General features: G+C 46.5%; 1 protein-coding gene across 1 annotated transcript in view; it reads right to left on the bottom strand.

Annotated features, from left to right (window-relative positions):
- The window catches only part of rybpb (RING1 and YY1 binding protein b), a 48,061-nt gene extending 33,760 nt beyond the window's left edge, over positions 1-14,301 (bottom strand). The window contains exons 1-2 of the mRNA XM_086197273.1: positions 14,122-14,301; positions 13,468-13,587 (exon numbers count right to left, since the gene is read on the bottom strand). Of these exons, the coding sequence (XP_086053399.1) occupies positions 13,468-13,587; positions 14,122-14,147 (146 nt within the window). The 5' untranslated portion in view covers positions 14,148-14,301. The remainder of the gene's footprint in view (positions 1-13,467; positions 13,588-14,121) is intronic.
- Positions 14,302-14,790: the final 489 nt, after the last annotated feature.

Raw genomic sequence — 14,790 nt, forward strand, 5'->3', positions numbered from 1 at the left:
CTCAAATCTGATCCCTTTGATTTATTATTAGGGCATGAAGGTACTTCAGGCGAAGACCCTATTGTGTTAGCTCGTTCTCTATGTTTTTCTATAATTTGCCAGTTTATTTTTTTAACTTTGTCCTCCTATTTCTACTTCCTTTTTCTACGAAAGCAATCACCATTTCTAAAGTCGTAATCCCAAATTCTGGGAAATGATGCACCAACTGTCTATGCATAAATGTGCACAGAGCAGATCAAGCCACACAGGAAATGTCCACACAAATTGCAGTAAATCTGGTCAATTTTCAAAATACAACATGACATGAAGGCTCCCAATCGCAAAAACAGCCACGAAAATGACACAATATAAACAGTGACTCCACATGTAGTTGATACAAACACGTGAATCACAAGACAATGACCAAAGCAGCAGAATCTGGGCAAGTTAGCAAAGCCAGTAGAGCCTGAAGCGGTGGAGGAGCACCGTGATCAGCCCAGTTTGAGGAGGCTAACAAAGGGAAGCGGCTCATGCTAGTAGGCAGAGCTCAGTGCTCAAGGCCCAGGACCGGCCTGCAGCCTTTTCCTGCCTCTTGCTGCTGCACCCAGCTGCTTCCCTTCATCGGCCACGGACACTCACATACAGCTGAGACAGACACTCACGTTCAAGAGAAGTTTACTGTTCCTCTTCCGGTAGGAGGACACTTTGATTTATTTATTCAAGTATTTTTTTTAGGGTAGTTAAAGTGAGAAAAGATCCAGGAACTCATGCAATTTGGTGGAAAGTGTTAAGAGTAATATCTGTAATTATGAATAGAAAGAAATAAGGATCGGCAAAAGGTCAGAATCGGACAGCCCCACTCACCAGAGAATTGGATATTTGAATCGGTCAAGAAAAATAGGATTGATGCATCTCTAGTGAGGACGGTATCAGAGTGGCTAGTGGCGCTTCAGAGGTGCGTCTAGACCACACATCAGAATAATCAGACAGTTTCACCATCTGCCTCCACCCTCTCAGCCAGGCAGCTCCAATCTGGGGTCAAGTACTCCTGTTAGCTCCCTGAAACCATCATTTCCATCCAATCTTGTCTGGGCGGGAGCCAGAGTAACTACCATGGTGTGACAGCATCCTGATATAGGAAGTCACCAACTGTAAATCTTCCTTTCTGCATGGCTTAGGAGGTGATGTTGACATGACATAGGTTTGTCTTTGATAACACACATCTGGTGTGATGATGACAGCCCATCTCCAAACTAGTTAAGTTCATCTATCTTTCTTATGTCTTTTTCCGTCTGGCCAGTCACTGGCAATGCTTTTCTTTAGTTTATGGCTCATTCTGTTGATTTGCATGCTCCAGTCCCACTACTTGCCTGTTAACCAACCACAGTGTACACTAGCCAGGCAGCTCACAGTCCATCCTGCATCACAACACCTCCAGAGAGGAGAAGGATAATCACACGACAACATTTCTCACCTTCTTGTCTCATTTCCAATGAGGAAAACTACGACTGAAGTTTATACAGGGCTGGGCAATAAACCAAAAAATTATCATTACCGAAATTTCTGACAATAATCGACGTCATTTTGCCCATGTTGGTAAATTCTTTTTTTTTTTCTTAATCCTTAAAATAAAAGTCTTTACTGCCTCTTTTGGCTGCGTGTGCCAATAGTGCGCTGTTCAGCTACGTGCATTCCCCTTTAAGACGGTCTACAGCGTGTGTAGTCACGTGACTCCACCCGTCCAGGTGAACAGAAGCCAAAAAGATGAAGAAAATGGCAACTGAAACGGCTAGTGCACTGGAGGAAGTTTGTTTGGAAGAAACAGATCGTGTCGTGCTTGTTCCTACAAGAAATTTGATTGGAAATATTTTGGGTTCCACGAAAATGACGTCAAGCAAAACAACACGAAATGCAAAGTGTGTCTGAAAACTACTGTTTCCACCCAAGGCAACACGTCGAACCTGTTCCACCACTTGAAGCACAATCATGCAGCTGAGTACGAAGATTTGCAAAAAGCTCAAAGCGAGACGCAAGGGGGTTTGAGAAGTGCCACTCCCAGACAGCAGCCCATAACGGAGGCATTTGCAGCAGCGACACCGTACGAGAACGTCCAAGAGGTGGACAGAAATGACCAACGCCATAGCCTACTGTATAGCTAAGGATTTAGCTCCAATAGCTACAGTGGAGCGCCCGGGGTTTAAACGCCTCATTAAGGTAGCCGACAAGAGGTACACCATTCCATCGAGAAAATATTTTCCAAAACTGTTCTACCCAATATGTACAACACAGAGAGGGAGACGGTTGCTGCAGAGCTTAGATATGTCAAATACTTTGCAGCCACTTCTGCCCTGTGGTCCAGTCAAACCATGGGGCCCGATGTTCGCCTGACTGTACATTACATAGACGAGAAGTGGCAGCTGCGCACCTGAGTGCTTGAAACGGCAAATTATAGTTGTTCAACCCGAATGTACAGCAGGCTCCCATATCCCAGGAAGCATCTTCACCTAATATATTTACCACAAACACCAACACAGCATAACAGTCGGCCATGACATACAGTTGTAGAAACTCAACAAATTGTCACAGGGGCAAAAAAAAAAAGTGTTCCAACTTTCCTGCATGTGTCCAGGCAGTTTGTGCCTTACTGGCTGGTGCTGCTCGTCCTGAGAGAGTACCAGAGCCTGGCTGGCTAAGAGATAGAGTTTGCCCAAGGAATCTGAAGAGAAGATGTAAATACTTGTGTCTGTTTGCGTGTACAAAAATTCTTTTAGGTTTGCTTCCATGACTGTGCCAGTGAGCCTGGCGTCATCAGGCAGCCAGGCTCACTACATAGGCACGTGTGCAGGAGCAGAGCGCTGCTGTGGAGTTGATTGAGCTTCAGGTGTTGATGAGGTGACTGAGCTTCACCAGACCATTCCTGGATCGGCTGCATACGGAGAACCTGGTTGAGGAGCTTGCTCTCTTATTCTGCTCCGTTTGCACGGTGACCCAGCGACTCTGAGGGAATCTGTGGTTTTGTTCTTTGCAGGTATGTGGTGGGAGAAAGGATTAGGCAAGTTTGAGTACCCACACATTTCACACGCTTAGCATTATTTGATGCCATAAAACTCTAATTCAGCAGTGGATGGTGGCCACTTCCGTATGGGTTTGAACACCCTTTTGTAAAGAAGAGCCAGGTTTTGTTCTCGTGTTTTGTATTACAGTAGGTGGATAGTTTGGCCTCATTCTGTTTTATTCATTTCGTTGAGTTTCGGTGGGATTGTGCGTTAAGTTTTGGGGACAAAAAAAATGCTCTTCAATCTTTTCACTGACTCCATCATGTTGCCATCTCATTGCGCCCTAGATTAAACAAAGTAAGAGGTTCTAAGGCATGTATGAGCTGCTTCCGTCCTGCAGCGTGTCGTATGGCTCACTACCACTCAGCTGTTGTTTTCGGCTCCACTGCCACTCCGTCATTCTCCCTGTGCATTCGCCCCACCACCACCCTCCCTACACCTCGGCTTCTCCACCTCCCCGCCTCTCTTTTGCTGCTCTGCTTCTTAGTGGTAAGCGCTGCCTGGTTAAACTTGGTTTGAATTCATGAAATGTGCCATGCAGCACTGCAGCCCCCAACATGCTTAACCAGAAACAAGTGAGCCAGAGAACGTGGCAACCAAGGGCATCCACAAAGCATCCACTCTGAGTTACTCAGATTTATGAGCTTTACCTAGACGGCAGACATGCAGCATTACTCAGATGAACAACTCGCTAAGAACTATTATGTTTGATTGAGATCCAATCCTTTCACGAGGCATTCATCCCTTTATCAAGAGAATATATTCCATTTCTCTCTGCTAATCTCATGTACACTTGATGACATTTCAAATGTGCATGCATGGTGGTGCTGGTAGAAAGAGAAAGGCCTGTCCACTCTGGCTCTCTCCCTCCCCGGATAATAATGTGCTTCGCTTTGCTTCAGTCCCCAGAGAGTCTTGGCTGAGTGAGCACATCACCCTCGCAGCCATTCATACCCCCTTTCCTCTACACGCTTGTGTTCAGACGCTCAACACCCCTCTTCGTCCCTTTACTGCTCGGTTTCCCTCCTTGTACTGGTGCGCCTCCTTCCATTCTCCTCAGCGAGCCGTGACTCAACACTTAAATTCCCTCTTCCCCTCTCGCCTTGTCCTCATATGCCTTTTTCTGATTTTGCATTTCTGAGACTCACTGTCACACTCACTTGCAGGCCTCATCTTTTCTCCCTGACTGGGAGGAGTCCCAATGCCACAGCGCTCACAACATTTCTCTGTTTTGTCAAATTGCCAAATTAGCTATTGTATTTAATCACTCACACTCTGCCTAATCCCATGAAGTAATTAAGAACTTTTAAATCTGGCAATTAACATGAAAAGATTAGGGCCCCCCCGCTTCGGGTTTTAGTGCAGATGCTTACAGTGCTGGATAAGCAAAAGCAGCTTCAACTGAGCTCAGGCTGCTGTGGGGTGGGGGCATCCAAGAGCAGATACATGTAGAAATTAAGTGCCAGCATGTCCCCCTTATGTAATTCCATTATCCTAGACAATTTGCCTTAATGTGACAGTGGTAGAATCCACAGATTATAATGACTCCATTCCATCACTGTGAAAGACAAACACACACACACACACAGCTAATTTTCCAGCTTTAAAATGCACACCTATGAGAGAGAGATGTGTCGCAGATGTTTGGCTCCTGATAAAACCTGCGGTCTCACGTTTGAGCCTCTGACTCCCAGCGAACTCAGTGGTCTTGCTCCACTTCACATTTCACAACTACTTAGTGCTCATTCTGCTCCAAGACCCCGCAAACCAGAGTCCCATTTGGTTAGTGGTACCACAGACCAGGCCAAAAACAAAGGGGGCCGTGCTGTTATGCCCCCCCACCCCACACACTATGGAACAAACTCCCCCTAAATATCAGAGCAGCCGAGTCACTGCCTCAATCTAAGAAGCTTTAAGACACATCCGTACAGACCAGTGTTTATAAAATGTATTGCCAACATTTTAATGTTGCTCTTTTCTAGTTTGTCTCTATTTTGTCTGTGCTTTACAGTTCATGTTCACTGCTAAAACTGACTTTGATCTTTTTACGTTAGTTTCATGAGACAGCTTGTTTTATCATGACAGTTTTTAAGCTTTAATTATGTGCCTGCACCTGTGTTTAGAAGAGTGCATACAAATAAAGTTATAATAATTATTATTACTTTAGTTGTAACAGTCCCATCCTATTGTTTATATGGTGGCTTCTTCATGAGGCCAAGCGCTGAATACAAACCACATCTTCATCTGTCAAAGTCTACAACTGAGGCACAACTTGGGCTGGAGTATCTGCAACCATGGTGATCTGCCACTTTCCTGACAGTAAACCACACCAGCCTGAACACTCTCTCTTTTGCAGCTGAAAGCTTCCGTCCTTCCCTCCAGTAATGTATTGCATTCCATGATATGGATGTTCGGTGAGAGCTGTGGTGAAACCACCAGCGCTGTGCTGGCGGTGTTAACCCAGGTTTCAAATGGACAACTGGCAAGAACAATAACCAAAAACTAAAAAATGATTAAATCGTTTCATTATCGTAATGATTGATGGTGAAGAGTGAACAGCAGCATATGTAATGGTTACTTGATAAATACAACTACAGCCGTAGGTTTCTGAAAGATTTGTGAGTCAGTTGGCGTGAATGATGTGATTCAGCACGTAGTCAATCAGAGTAGACGTGCAGCTAAAACAGGAAACGGCGCCCTGTGGTAGTCAGCTGAATGGGGCTGACACGGAGCAGCGTGGCTGCTGGTCAGTAGTGCAGAGATGTTTCATGTCACGTTCATATTTAGACCGTTAACCTGACTCTTAACTGGTCACGCCATTACTGACCAACAGATCTCCACCTGCTGAGATGATCTGCCAAACTTGTTTGACTGCTGAATGGGTGAGTGGCGTTAGCATGTTGCTAAGTCCCACTCTCTGAAAGGGACAGATAGTAGGTGACATTGGGACTTTAATTCAACGTCTTCTTACATCCCACAGCCTAATGCTGATCGCTGCTTCTCACATGGTTGAAGGTGTGAAGGTTTTTGTCAATGCTGCATTCAAGATGCTCATTGTTCTCTACTCTATTGAAGTATACAGGTTTATCTGTTGTTATACTTGTGCATGCAAATCTGTTGGACACCTTTCCACAATGTTGATATAGCTTCGATTTAAGGTAGCTGAGTATATTTTCAGTTTAATGCAGTTATGCTAACTCATTCCATTCCCTTCAGTGTTTAACAGTCACACCTGAACTCTGGACTCCATTTCTCACTGGAACACTTAACAGCACAGACACTTTTTCTCTGCTACATCTATCAATTTGCCTATGTATGGGATGTATATATATTGATGTACACTCATATTGTGTGTATATATTATTGTATATAGTGTGAATATATATAGGTCTAAGCACTGATAGATGTCTGGATGTGTATATTATCATGTACTGTGTATACTATTTGCTCTTTTGCTGCTGTAAACTGCAAATTTCTCCATTGTGAGACAAATAAAGGCTTATCTTATCTTATCTTAGTGAACTGCTAGTGCATCCAAAATTTGGACAAATTAAAGAATTTCATACCATTTTACATTTATTTGTACAACTTTAATGCAAAGGAAACTTCAAAGATGAAGGCATGAAAAGGGAATGAATGAGAGCATCTTCACTAAAGCGGTCTTGGTGGGATGCATTGCATTGTTTTAAAGTGGTTGCCAGTGTTTGCTGCTGCAGTCCATCTATCTCGCTGAACTCACCACGTTCATCGGCGTGAAGCACCTTGAAACACCTGAGAACAACGCCGGCGTTGGACCCCAACATATTTCAACCTTGACCACTGAACATGTCGCCATTTTACTGGAGGGACTTTCTCATGAAAATGACTTCTTTGCTGCTTTTAAGCAGGAGTTGCAAAGGGAAATCCCTGCGTTGCTTTTTAGGGCAGCAAAGTAGAGGATTTGATTCAAGTTTGCAACTCTAAGCGTCATTAGCAGAGCTAACGTGGTCCCGCTTTTCATAAAATAAATACATCAGTTTTTTCTTGATATCAAAATGTGGTATCAGATAGACATAGCCTCAAGTACCGGCTGATACTGAAGCCCGAATCTGCGCATGAATCAGCTGCAGTTCTGATATTAGTACCAGAATCAGAACAACAAAAATTTGTCACCGTAGCAAAAGATAAATATATAAATTACTGGCATCTGTTTACACACAATTTCCATCTCTTGAGTCTTTCTTAAATGATTTACCTCAATTTTCCCTTTTGCTTTGTACTGTGATTATTTACTGAAGTCACCCATCAGAGGGTAAAAGTAGAACTACTGTATGTATAAGTACATACTGTATATATAGAACTACATAAAGATAACTCTTCCAGGGCTTTCAAGTCAATTTTATTTGTATGGCACCAAATCACAGCTAAAGTTATCTCATGACACTTTACAAGGACAGCAGAATTATGATACACCTCAAAACTAGAAGTTGCTACATCCCTCAAATAAGAGGTGAAGATATTCTTTTTTTTAATGCTGGAAGAACAGGTTTTAAAGATGATGATTTTTCCATGTTAGGAGGTAGAAATCTCCACCTCAGACAGCAAACTCTCACGTTTTATTCTAATCGATATTCTGAAGGTTTTCACACAGGGGTTTGTTCATGTCATTCACGGCCTGATTTATGACACATTTCATTCTGAAAAACATGGCTAAAATAGACTGTAATGCCTACTCAGTTTTTATGGATTTATGTAGTGATGAAAAGAGGTGTTGAAATCCCGTCAATAAAAACCTTTGGGAGTCTGACATGTAACCTGACTCTACCGTGGTCGCATTCACGTTCCTGAATTCCAAAACTCTATGATTGGGCAACGCCTCAGTACTTTAGGTCTTCCTTCATTTGTCTTTGGTCCGTTCATCCATTTGTCAATTTGCTGCACAATAACATATTTTGATTACCTACATAGATGGCGGTGACTTAATTGCACATCAGCATGATTCGAGGAACATGTTCATAGATTCACGGAACTGCGCTGTAGCTAACCTAAAAATTACATCCTTCAGGAAACGCTGATGCATTTCGTTTGTTTAAATTCAGTCAACGCACCGCATTTTGCCAACAAATGAGAAACACCCATTTGTTCTTTTCTTTAGAAATCACAGATGGAAGCTTCTTGAGAAGGGCTGAAACGAAGAGCAGACAACAGCACAGCGGTCAGAGACTGAGGTACCTCAAGACTTCCTGTGATCCCTGCCATCAATCAAGTTTAGAGAGCTCCTAATGGTTTCTCCCTGGGCCCCGCGGCTGCCAGAAGCGCATACCAAACACCGCCACAAAGCAAACTGATGTACAGCAACACAGCGTTACGTTCACACAGCGCCTGGGCTCAGATGCCAGAAACATTTAAACCTGATCGCATGCACCTCACAGGGATGCTAATGCAAACCCTTCTCCAATTACCAGAGACCCAGATCCGACTGTCGGGCTGAACACTTGAGCTGCTTGGACTTGTAAATTAGCATCGAGGTCAGGTGCAAAAGGCGGGGAGTTTTCTTGTTTAAGAGTCAGTGTGGCATGAGCTAGATTTAGCCTCCTAAGGTATCATGTTACATCACTGCGCTGGGCCGGGTCAACAGGTTCGCTGGGCTGCACTCAGCTGAGGGGAGGGAGGCCCCCCTGCATGCTGATGCACAGTCGGAGTCGTGCTCTTGTTAACACACATTCTTGGCTCCATTAACACAAATTAGATCTGTATGACCGACAGTTACCTGGCTTACCTACCACCAGTAGGGGACAAAGTCCAACTGAAATCTTGCCAGGGTGTAAACCGCCGTTACCATATCGGATCGGGGTTGTTGTACTGAGCCACCTGTCCAGTTCTTTCGTTCTAATCCAGATATAAAGCCATCCAATGCTGATAATCTCATTATCAAAGGACTTCTTCTACTAATAATGGTTAGCAGTCACTTCCTTGTCCAGTCAGTGTTTTTGATCGCTAGCTAGATATCCCAGATCTTCCGTTGGTGCTGAAATCACTGCATGAGCAAATATGTGAATGTTTGGCTTTGACACAGCTTCGTTCAGGACGGGGCCTGGACTTGTGAGGAAACAATCGAACTTTTATTGAGAACATTCAAATAGATCAAATCTCTTAGCGGTGTCAGCTCAAGGTGCGCGCGACAACAGTGAGATCCACGTCAAAACCGGCAGAGATCTGAGCGTACCAAAGCAATGGTGCCATGCTGATGGCGGCGTAGGAATGACCTGCCACTGATCAACGTGGTGGATGCAAACAATTATCGTTGAAATGTCACGCTCCAGTACATTGTGGTTGTGGAGGCCCCACCCCTCCAGTTCAGCTTCACATGGAGGAGCATGATCTGGAGGAGAAGAGGAACTTCTGACCGGGAGACTGAAACTTCACATCCCCTGATCAACGGAACCAACTAGTTTGATGTGAGACTGAAAAGAGAAATGAAGGAAGTGGGAACATGAGCTCGCTGGTATGTGGTCAGCAGGGCTGATGACATCAGTGGCAGATTTATCAATGACCAGAGTTGTTGATCAATGATTAGTCGGTAGTTGGAGGAGGCGGGGCTTGTATGCATCAGCAAGCGGTGGAGGACACATGGAAGCACCACTGTGAACATGTAGTACCTGTACTGCAGAAACATAGTACTGCAGGCACATAGTACGATAGACTCGTGACACTGTTGACTCATAATGCAGACACGTAGTACTTCAGCCATGTAGTACTGTAGACCCCTAGTACTGTACACACACAGTACTGCAGCCATGTAGACCCCTAGTACTAGGGATGCACCAGTACCACTTTTTTACAGACAGCGTACGAGTATGAGTATTTACATTTGGGTAATTGCCGATACCGGGTACCGATACAAGTACTTAGCTGGGAATGTCATATCTCAGCTCCAGTATACCAAGAAGACGCCGAAAACCCACACTGTCAACAACCGAAAATGGCTGGTCATCGAGAGCAATGTATTGGGTAAGAGCCTCCGTTATTTTCACTGCCCGCGGTTTGTCTCCGGACATTTTTTCTCTCTTTGCTAGCGTTTGCTGCAAAGTTGGTTGTTGTTGCTTGCCGGAATTCACGAACTCACGGAACTCGTCGGCGTGGTTCTTCAGGTGTTTAATCAAGTTGCTCCTGTTGTAAGCGCTGCTGTTCGTCCCTCCTCTCGAGATTTCCGACGGGCATAATTGGCAGTTAGCTTTGCTTTTGTCGCTGTTGCTTGCCTTGGAAAAGTTCAGGACATCTCTACTCCCTTTGCTGCCGTCCTGCTGTGCTGAGCTAATGTTGGTTGTCTGCGTCCACTTTAAGGGGGCGCATCCTTTGTGCGTCGTAAGTGTGCGTCGTGTTTTGGCTTCTGTCTTTCAGCGCGCCGCCGTCATATGTGCTCAGGCAAGAGTGGTATTGGTTGTTGTGGTATCGGAGATCTTTTGTGAGTACGAGTACAAGTACGCACATGGAGTATCGGTGCCGATACCCGATACCGGTATCTGCATCGGGGCATCCCTACCTAGTACTGTACCACTCCACCATCGTTCCGTCTGTATTCCTAAATCTTTATATTATGAACGTTAAGGAGAGAAGTTTCTGGGGCCGTCAATTTTAGATCAAACCTGCGATTTGAGAAATCTGATTAGTCAATCACAAAGTGATAACAATAGTTAATAGTATAGTTAATATATATTCTGTTGTGTGACAGACAGCTGAGCTACCCAATCAGAAGTGACCCAGGCCACCGCCAACAACAGCACACTAAGCACTGCACCAATCTGTGTTTCTGGTTTTCGATCCTTTTTTTTTTTTTTTTTAATCATCCAGGTCTAAATGATCTGCTCCAAGGAGCAGGGGGCGGAGCTTCAGGGCTCTGCTACCTGGCCGTAGCAGAGAAAAACCAGCATGTTCATCAGCTCAGCTGGTACAGCTGGTAGTTCTGGGATATTTTTGAACGGACGTCCCCCACATTAAGGAGTGAGGGGAGTCCAACATACATGTAGACAGGTGCTGCACACGGAGTGCATACATGTTAGCGTCACCTGCACTGAGACTGAGGAGACGATGAAGCTCAAGTCTGAGAGGAAGAGGACGTAAGAGCCTGATACAATGGATCGAGCCTCCGCTCACGTACGTATTAATAAAGCTGAGATCTTCATGCATTCCATGTACGGCGAGTTTCTGTAAACTCGTACTGCAGTACACCTAGTACTGCAGTACACCTAGTACTGCAGTACACCTAGTAAATGAGGGCCAGATCTGATATTGCACTTGGGTTGATGACTTTTCAACAATTTCCTGGTTTTATTTATTTTTCCAAAACCTTTGTAAATCTAGAAATTTCCCTTTTCAAATTTCATGAATCTTCCAGTTTTTTCATGACTGCTTGAACCCTGCAGATGTGATCGTGAGATGAAGTCGCTGCACACTGGACTGGGAAAAAACAGTCGCCCTTCAAATGATGATCTATTGCCAGCTGGCACAAACCGAGTGACGCGAATCACACATTCCACATAAATCTCCCTTCACAGCTAAGAGGAGAACTCCTCCGACTCCTGCCACCAGTGAGGAGCTCACTAATTAGTCGGCACACATCTCCACAGCCATTCAACCCTCAGATAAAAGCAGCGAGACAACTTGTGGATCACTCAGTCGAGAGCGTGGTGCTTTTTGTCCTGTCTTTTACTGTGACACAATGGGGCAAAGCTAATTAATACTCATCAGAATAAAAGGCCGCCCGACAACTACACAACTGCACTCATCAAAGGTGAAGAATTCAGATCAAACAGGCGTGTGTGACAACCACTCCACTGATGTCATTTACCAAACAGCGGTACCTGGACCGTTGCCAAGGCACCGTGGTAGGACGGCACGCTGCTTCCTGCTTTTGCCAAGCGTGCTCAGCCTACATCACCGGCTGCGGTCTGAAGCTACAAGCCGCATGCTAGGGAAAAGGAGACGGGGGAGGGGAGCCAGACAATTAAGACGGAACTCAATCTTTGGGATTCTCTCAGTGACTATTCCCCCAGCGTGCAGCGCTCCAGGCGTGTCAGCCAAGACACTCATTGTAAAACCACAGCTGGAAAGGTTAGAGCGTGAGGGGACTTGTCAACATACCCACAAATGACTCATCTACCACCTCATCTCGTCATGCTGCTGATGACACGAGTGAAAGCATTCACGCCATGGCACACGCCACTTCTCAGCAGAAACATTCCCCAGAGCAGCGGGAGGAATCCCGTCATCGAGTATTCAAGTTGCACAGTGATTTCATCTCAGTTTCCCATAAGCCAGCATCTTCTGCTGAACATTCACTTTGACTGAAGAACCAAAGAAATGTCTAACACCCATTACTGTTAATGTTGATTCACCTGGAGGAATTTTCTAAGTGCAAATATGAGTGCAATACCTGGTAAACAGCCTCTGGGAACAAAACCAGAATAATAAATGACAGACAATGGAGAAAACGCACACAGACAAGAACGGAAATCTTTTTGGAGAGTTACCATTTTACACCTAGTCAGTGGTCCGCTATGTTAAAAACAACATTACTATCATGAACACTTCCAAAAAACAAAGCCAGCACTCAGGCCATACCATGATGTCCTGGATAAGGGACGGTAACCCAGAATCCAAGGATCGAAATGTCATCCCAGGTTGTTCAGCTGTAGCAGAGCAATGCTTTGAGTTTGGCAGAGGACTCAAGGAACTGTTTACCCCTACCGCCCCCCCCCCCCCATTACCTGCTCCTCCTCCCCTAACTGATGGAGGGTGCTGCAGTCATCGCCCTCAACTGGAGACCAAAGGTGAACAAAATGTAATACAAACATACATAATAAAAGCACCAAATTCCTCCACCTTGCTGGTCTGAAGTCATCCGAGTGTCCTGAAGCCTCAACGCGACCAGTCGCTTTGAAAAACCTCACTGACGCCATGTTTGTAGTCTCTGTTCACTGTGGCCTCCGATTCCCAAAGCTACGGACCAGCAGTATGGAGGCATTGATGGCTTCACTATGTATGCTCTGACTTCTGAAGACTGGCCTCCTCCCAGTTCAGTGATGAGAGAGGTGACAGCAACACCCTCTGTGGGGGGTTGGGGGGGTGGCTGGGGCTCAGTTTTAGGTGAAACATCCCTTTAAGGAGCAGCATGAGAGAAAATAGCACATGGAAAATCCACATCTGGAATCTGTCAGCATGAGCCAGCGTGTCCACCTCACCTCAGCTCAGGTAGAGGGGCACGCATGTGCTGCCTTCACCTGATGCTCTGCTGCTGCTGCAGCTGCAGCTGACCCCCACCCCCCACCCCCCACCAGTGCATCATGGATGAGCCGCTTGGATGGCAGCATCAACAAGTCCTGGCACAGACGGCAAGCCGCCATCAAAGTTGGTGTTCCTATGGGGGGGGGGGGGGGGGTGTGTGCAGCGCTACCTTGTTGATGTGCCCTTCCTCACGTCGCAGATGCTGCACTTGAACGCCTCGGCCGTGTTCCTGAAGGTGCAGACGCTGCAGTCCCAGTAGTCCTCCGCCTGCTTGGCTTGTCTCTTTGGCCTGACAACGACACACATGTCAACTCAGGGTTTCACCGCCGCTCGCCACATTTCAGGAATTTAAACAGACGCGAGGTTATGACATGCAGGTGACAAACGCGCGAGCGACGGGGCGCGGGGGGGGGGGGGGGGTGTCACGGCGGAGTCCGGCCGGTCCGCGTCAGCGGGGTGATTCGGGTCCGAGGCGGCGAGCGCACCGCGGCTAGGCTAGCAGCAGCGGCGGCGGCGAAGCTTCCGTTCACGGCACCGAATCCCGCCTGGCGGCCGATGAAACCGCGATCGATCGTCGTCTACTTCGACACCGTCCCCCCCAGAAGGCTCCGGCGAGCCGGGAGAGTGTCCCGGGGGCTGCCGGGCGTCTCCTCTGAAAACATCCCTTTGTCTGTCAGCGACGGCAGCGAGCGAGGAGCCGCCATAGTGACGGCAGCGTCCTGCTAGCCGAGCGAGTGAAAACGGAGAAACGAGCCGAACGAGAAGAAACGAGCCCGAACGAGCCTCCGAAGCAGCCGCCGCTCGACCGCAGCCGCCGCGTTACCTGGTAGGGCTCTTTTTGTCGCCCATGGTGAACAATAATCCGCGGAAACGAGCAGAAAAGGGGCCTCCTGGAGTCGAGAGAGCGGGCAGGATCCAGCTCGAGCCGCTGCTGAGGCTGCTGGCAGACAGGCTCCTCTCCTCGCTGCTCCGGGCACGCCGCACCACGTGACCGCCCGCCAGCCAATCACGGCGGGGCTGGGTTTAAAAGTCTGGATGTCTATTTATTATGAGTTGGTTTTTAATAACTGCATCTGATCAGCTCCTGTCTATACTTGCGACAAACGCAGACGATGGCACAAATCAACATGATCACCAAGGGAACTGGGAATTCATCCGACGCATTCAGGAGTCGAAGAAAAGTGCTCCAAAAACTCCTGCCAGCCATCACCTCCACACCTTGCTTCCATTCACAGGGAGACCACAGGTCCATGTTGACCTCTGGGTTACTGAGGCTTTCCAGATCGTGTCTGGCAGCCGCGCCTGATTCAGGCTCACCAGGAAAACATTCAACAAACTCCACACCTGAGAAGGTGCTTCACTAAAAACCACAGATGTGGCGAGATTGGTGAGGACGAAATAATTTTTGTTGTGAAGTCATAATGAAAATCACAATCAAGAATACTTGCACGTACTTGCAGGTCCTCCCATTCTAGCGTATAAAATATGCGAT

Source organism: Aulostomus chinensis, chromosome 3 (assembly GCF_037954235.1).
Source record: "Aulostomus chinensis isolate RoL2024-O1b breed Wild chromosome 3, RoL_Achi_v1.0, whole genome shotgun sequence".
Lineage (NCBI taxonomy): Eukaryota > Metazoa > Chordata > Actinopteri > Syngnathiformes > Aulostomidae > Aulostomus > Aulostomus chinensis.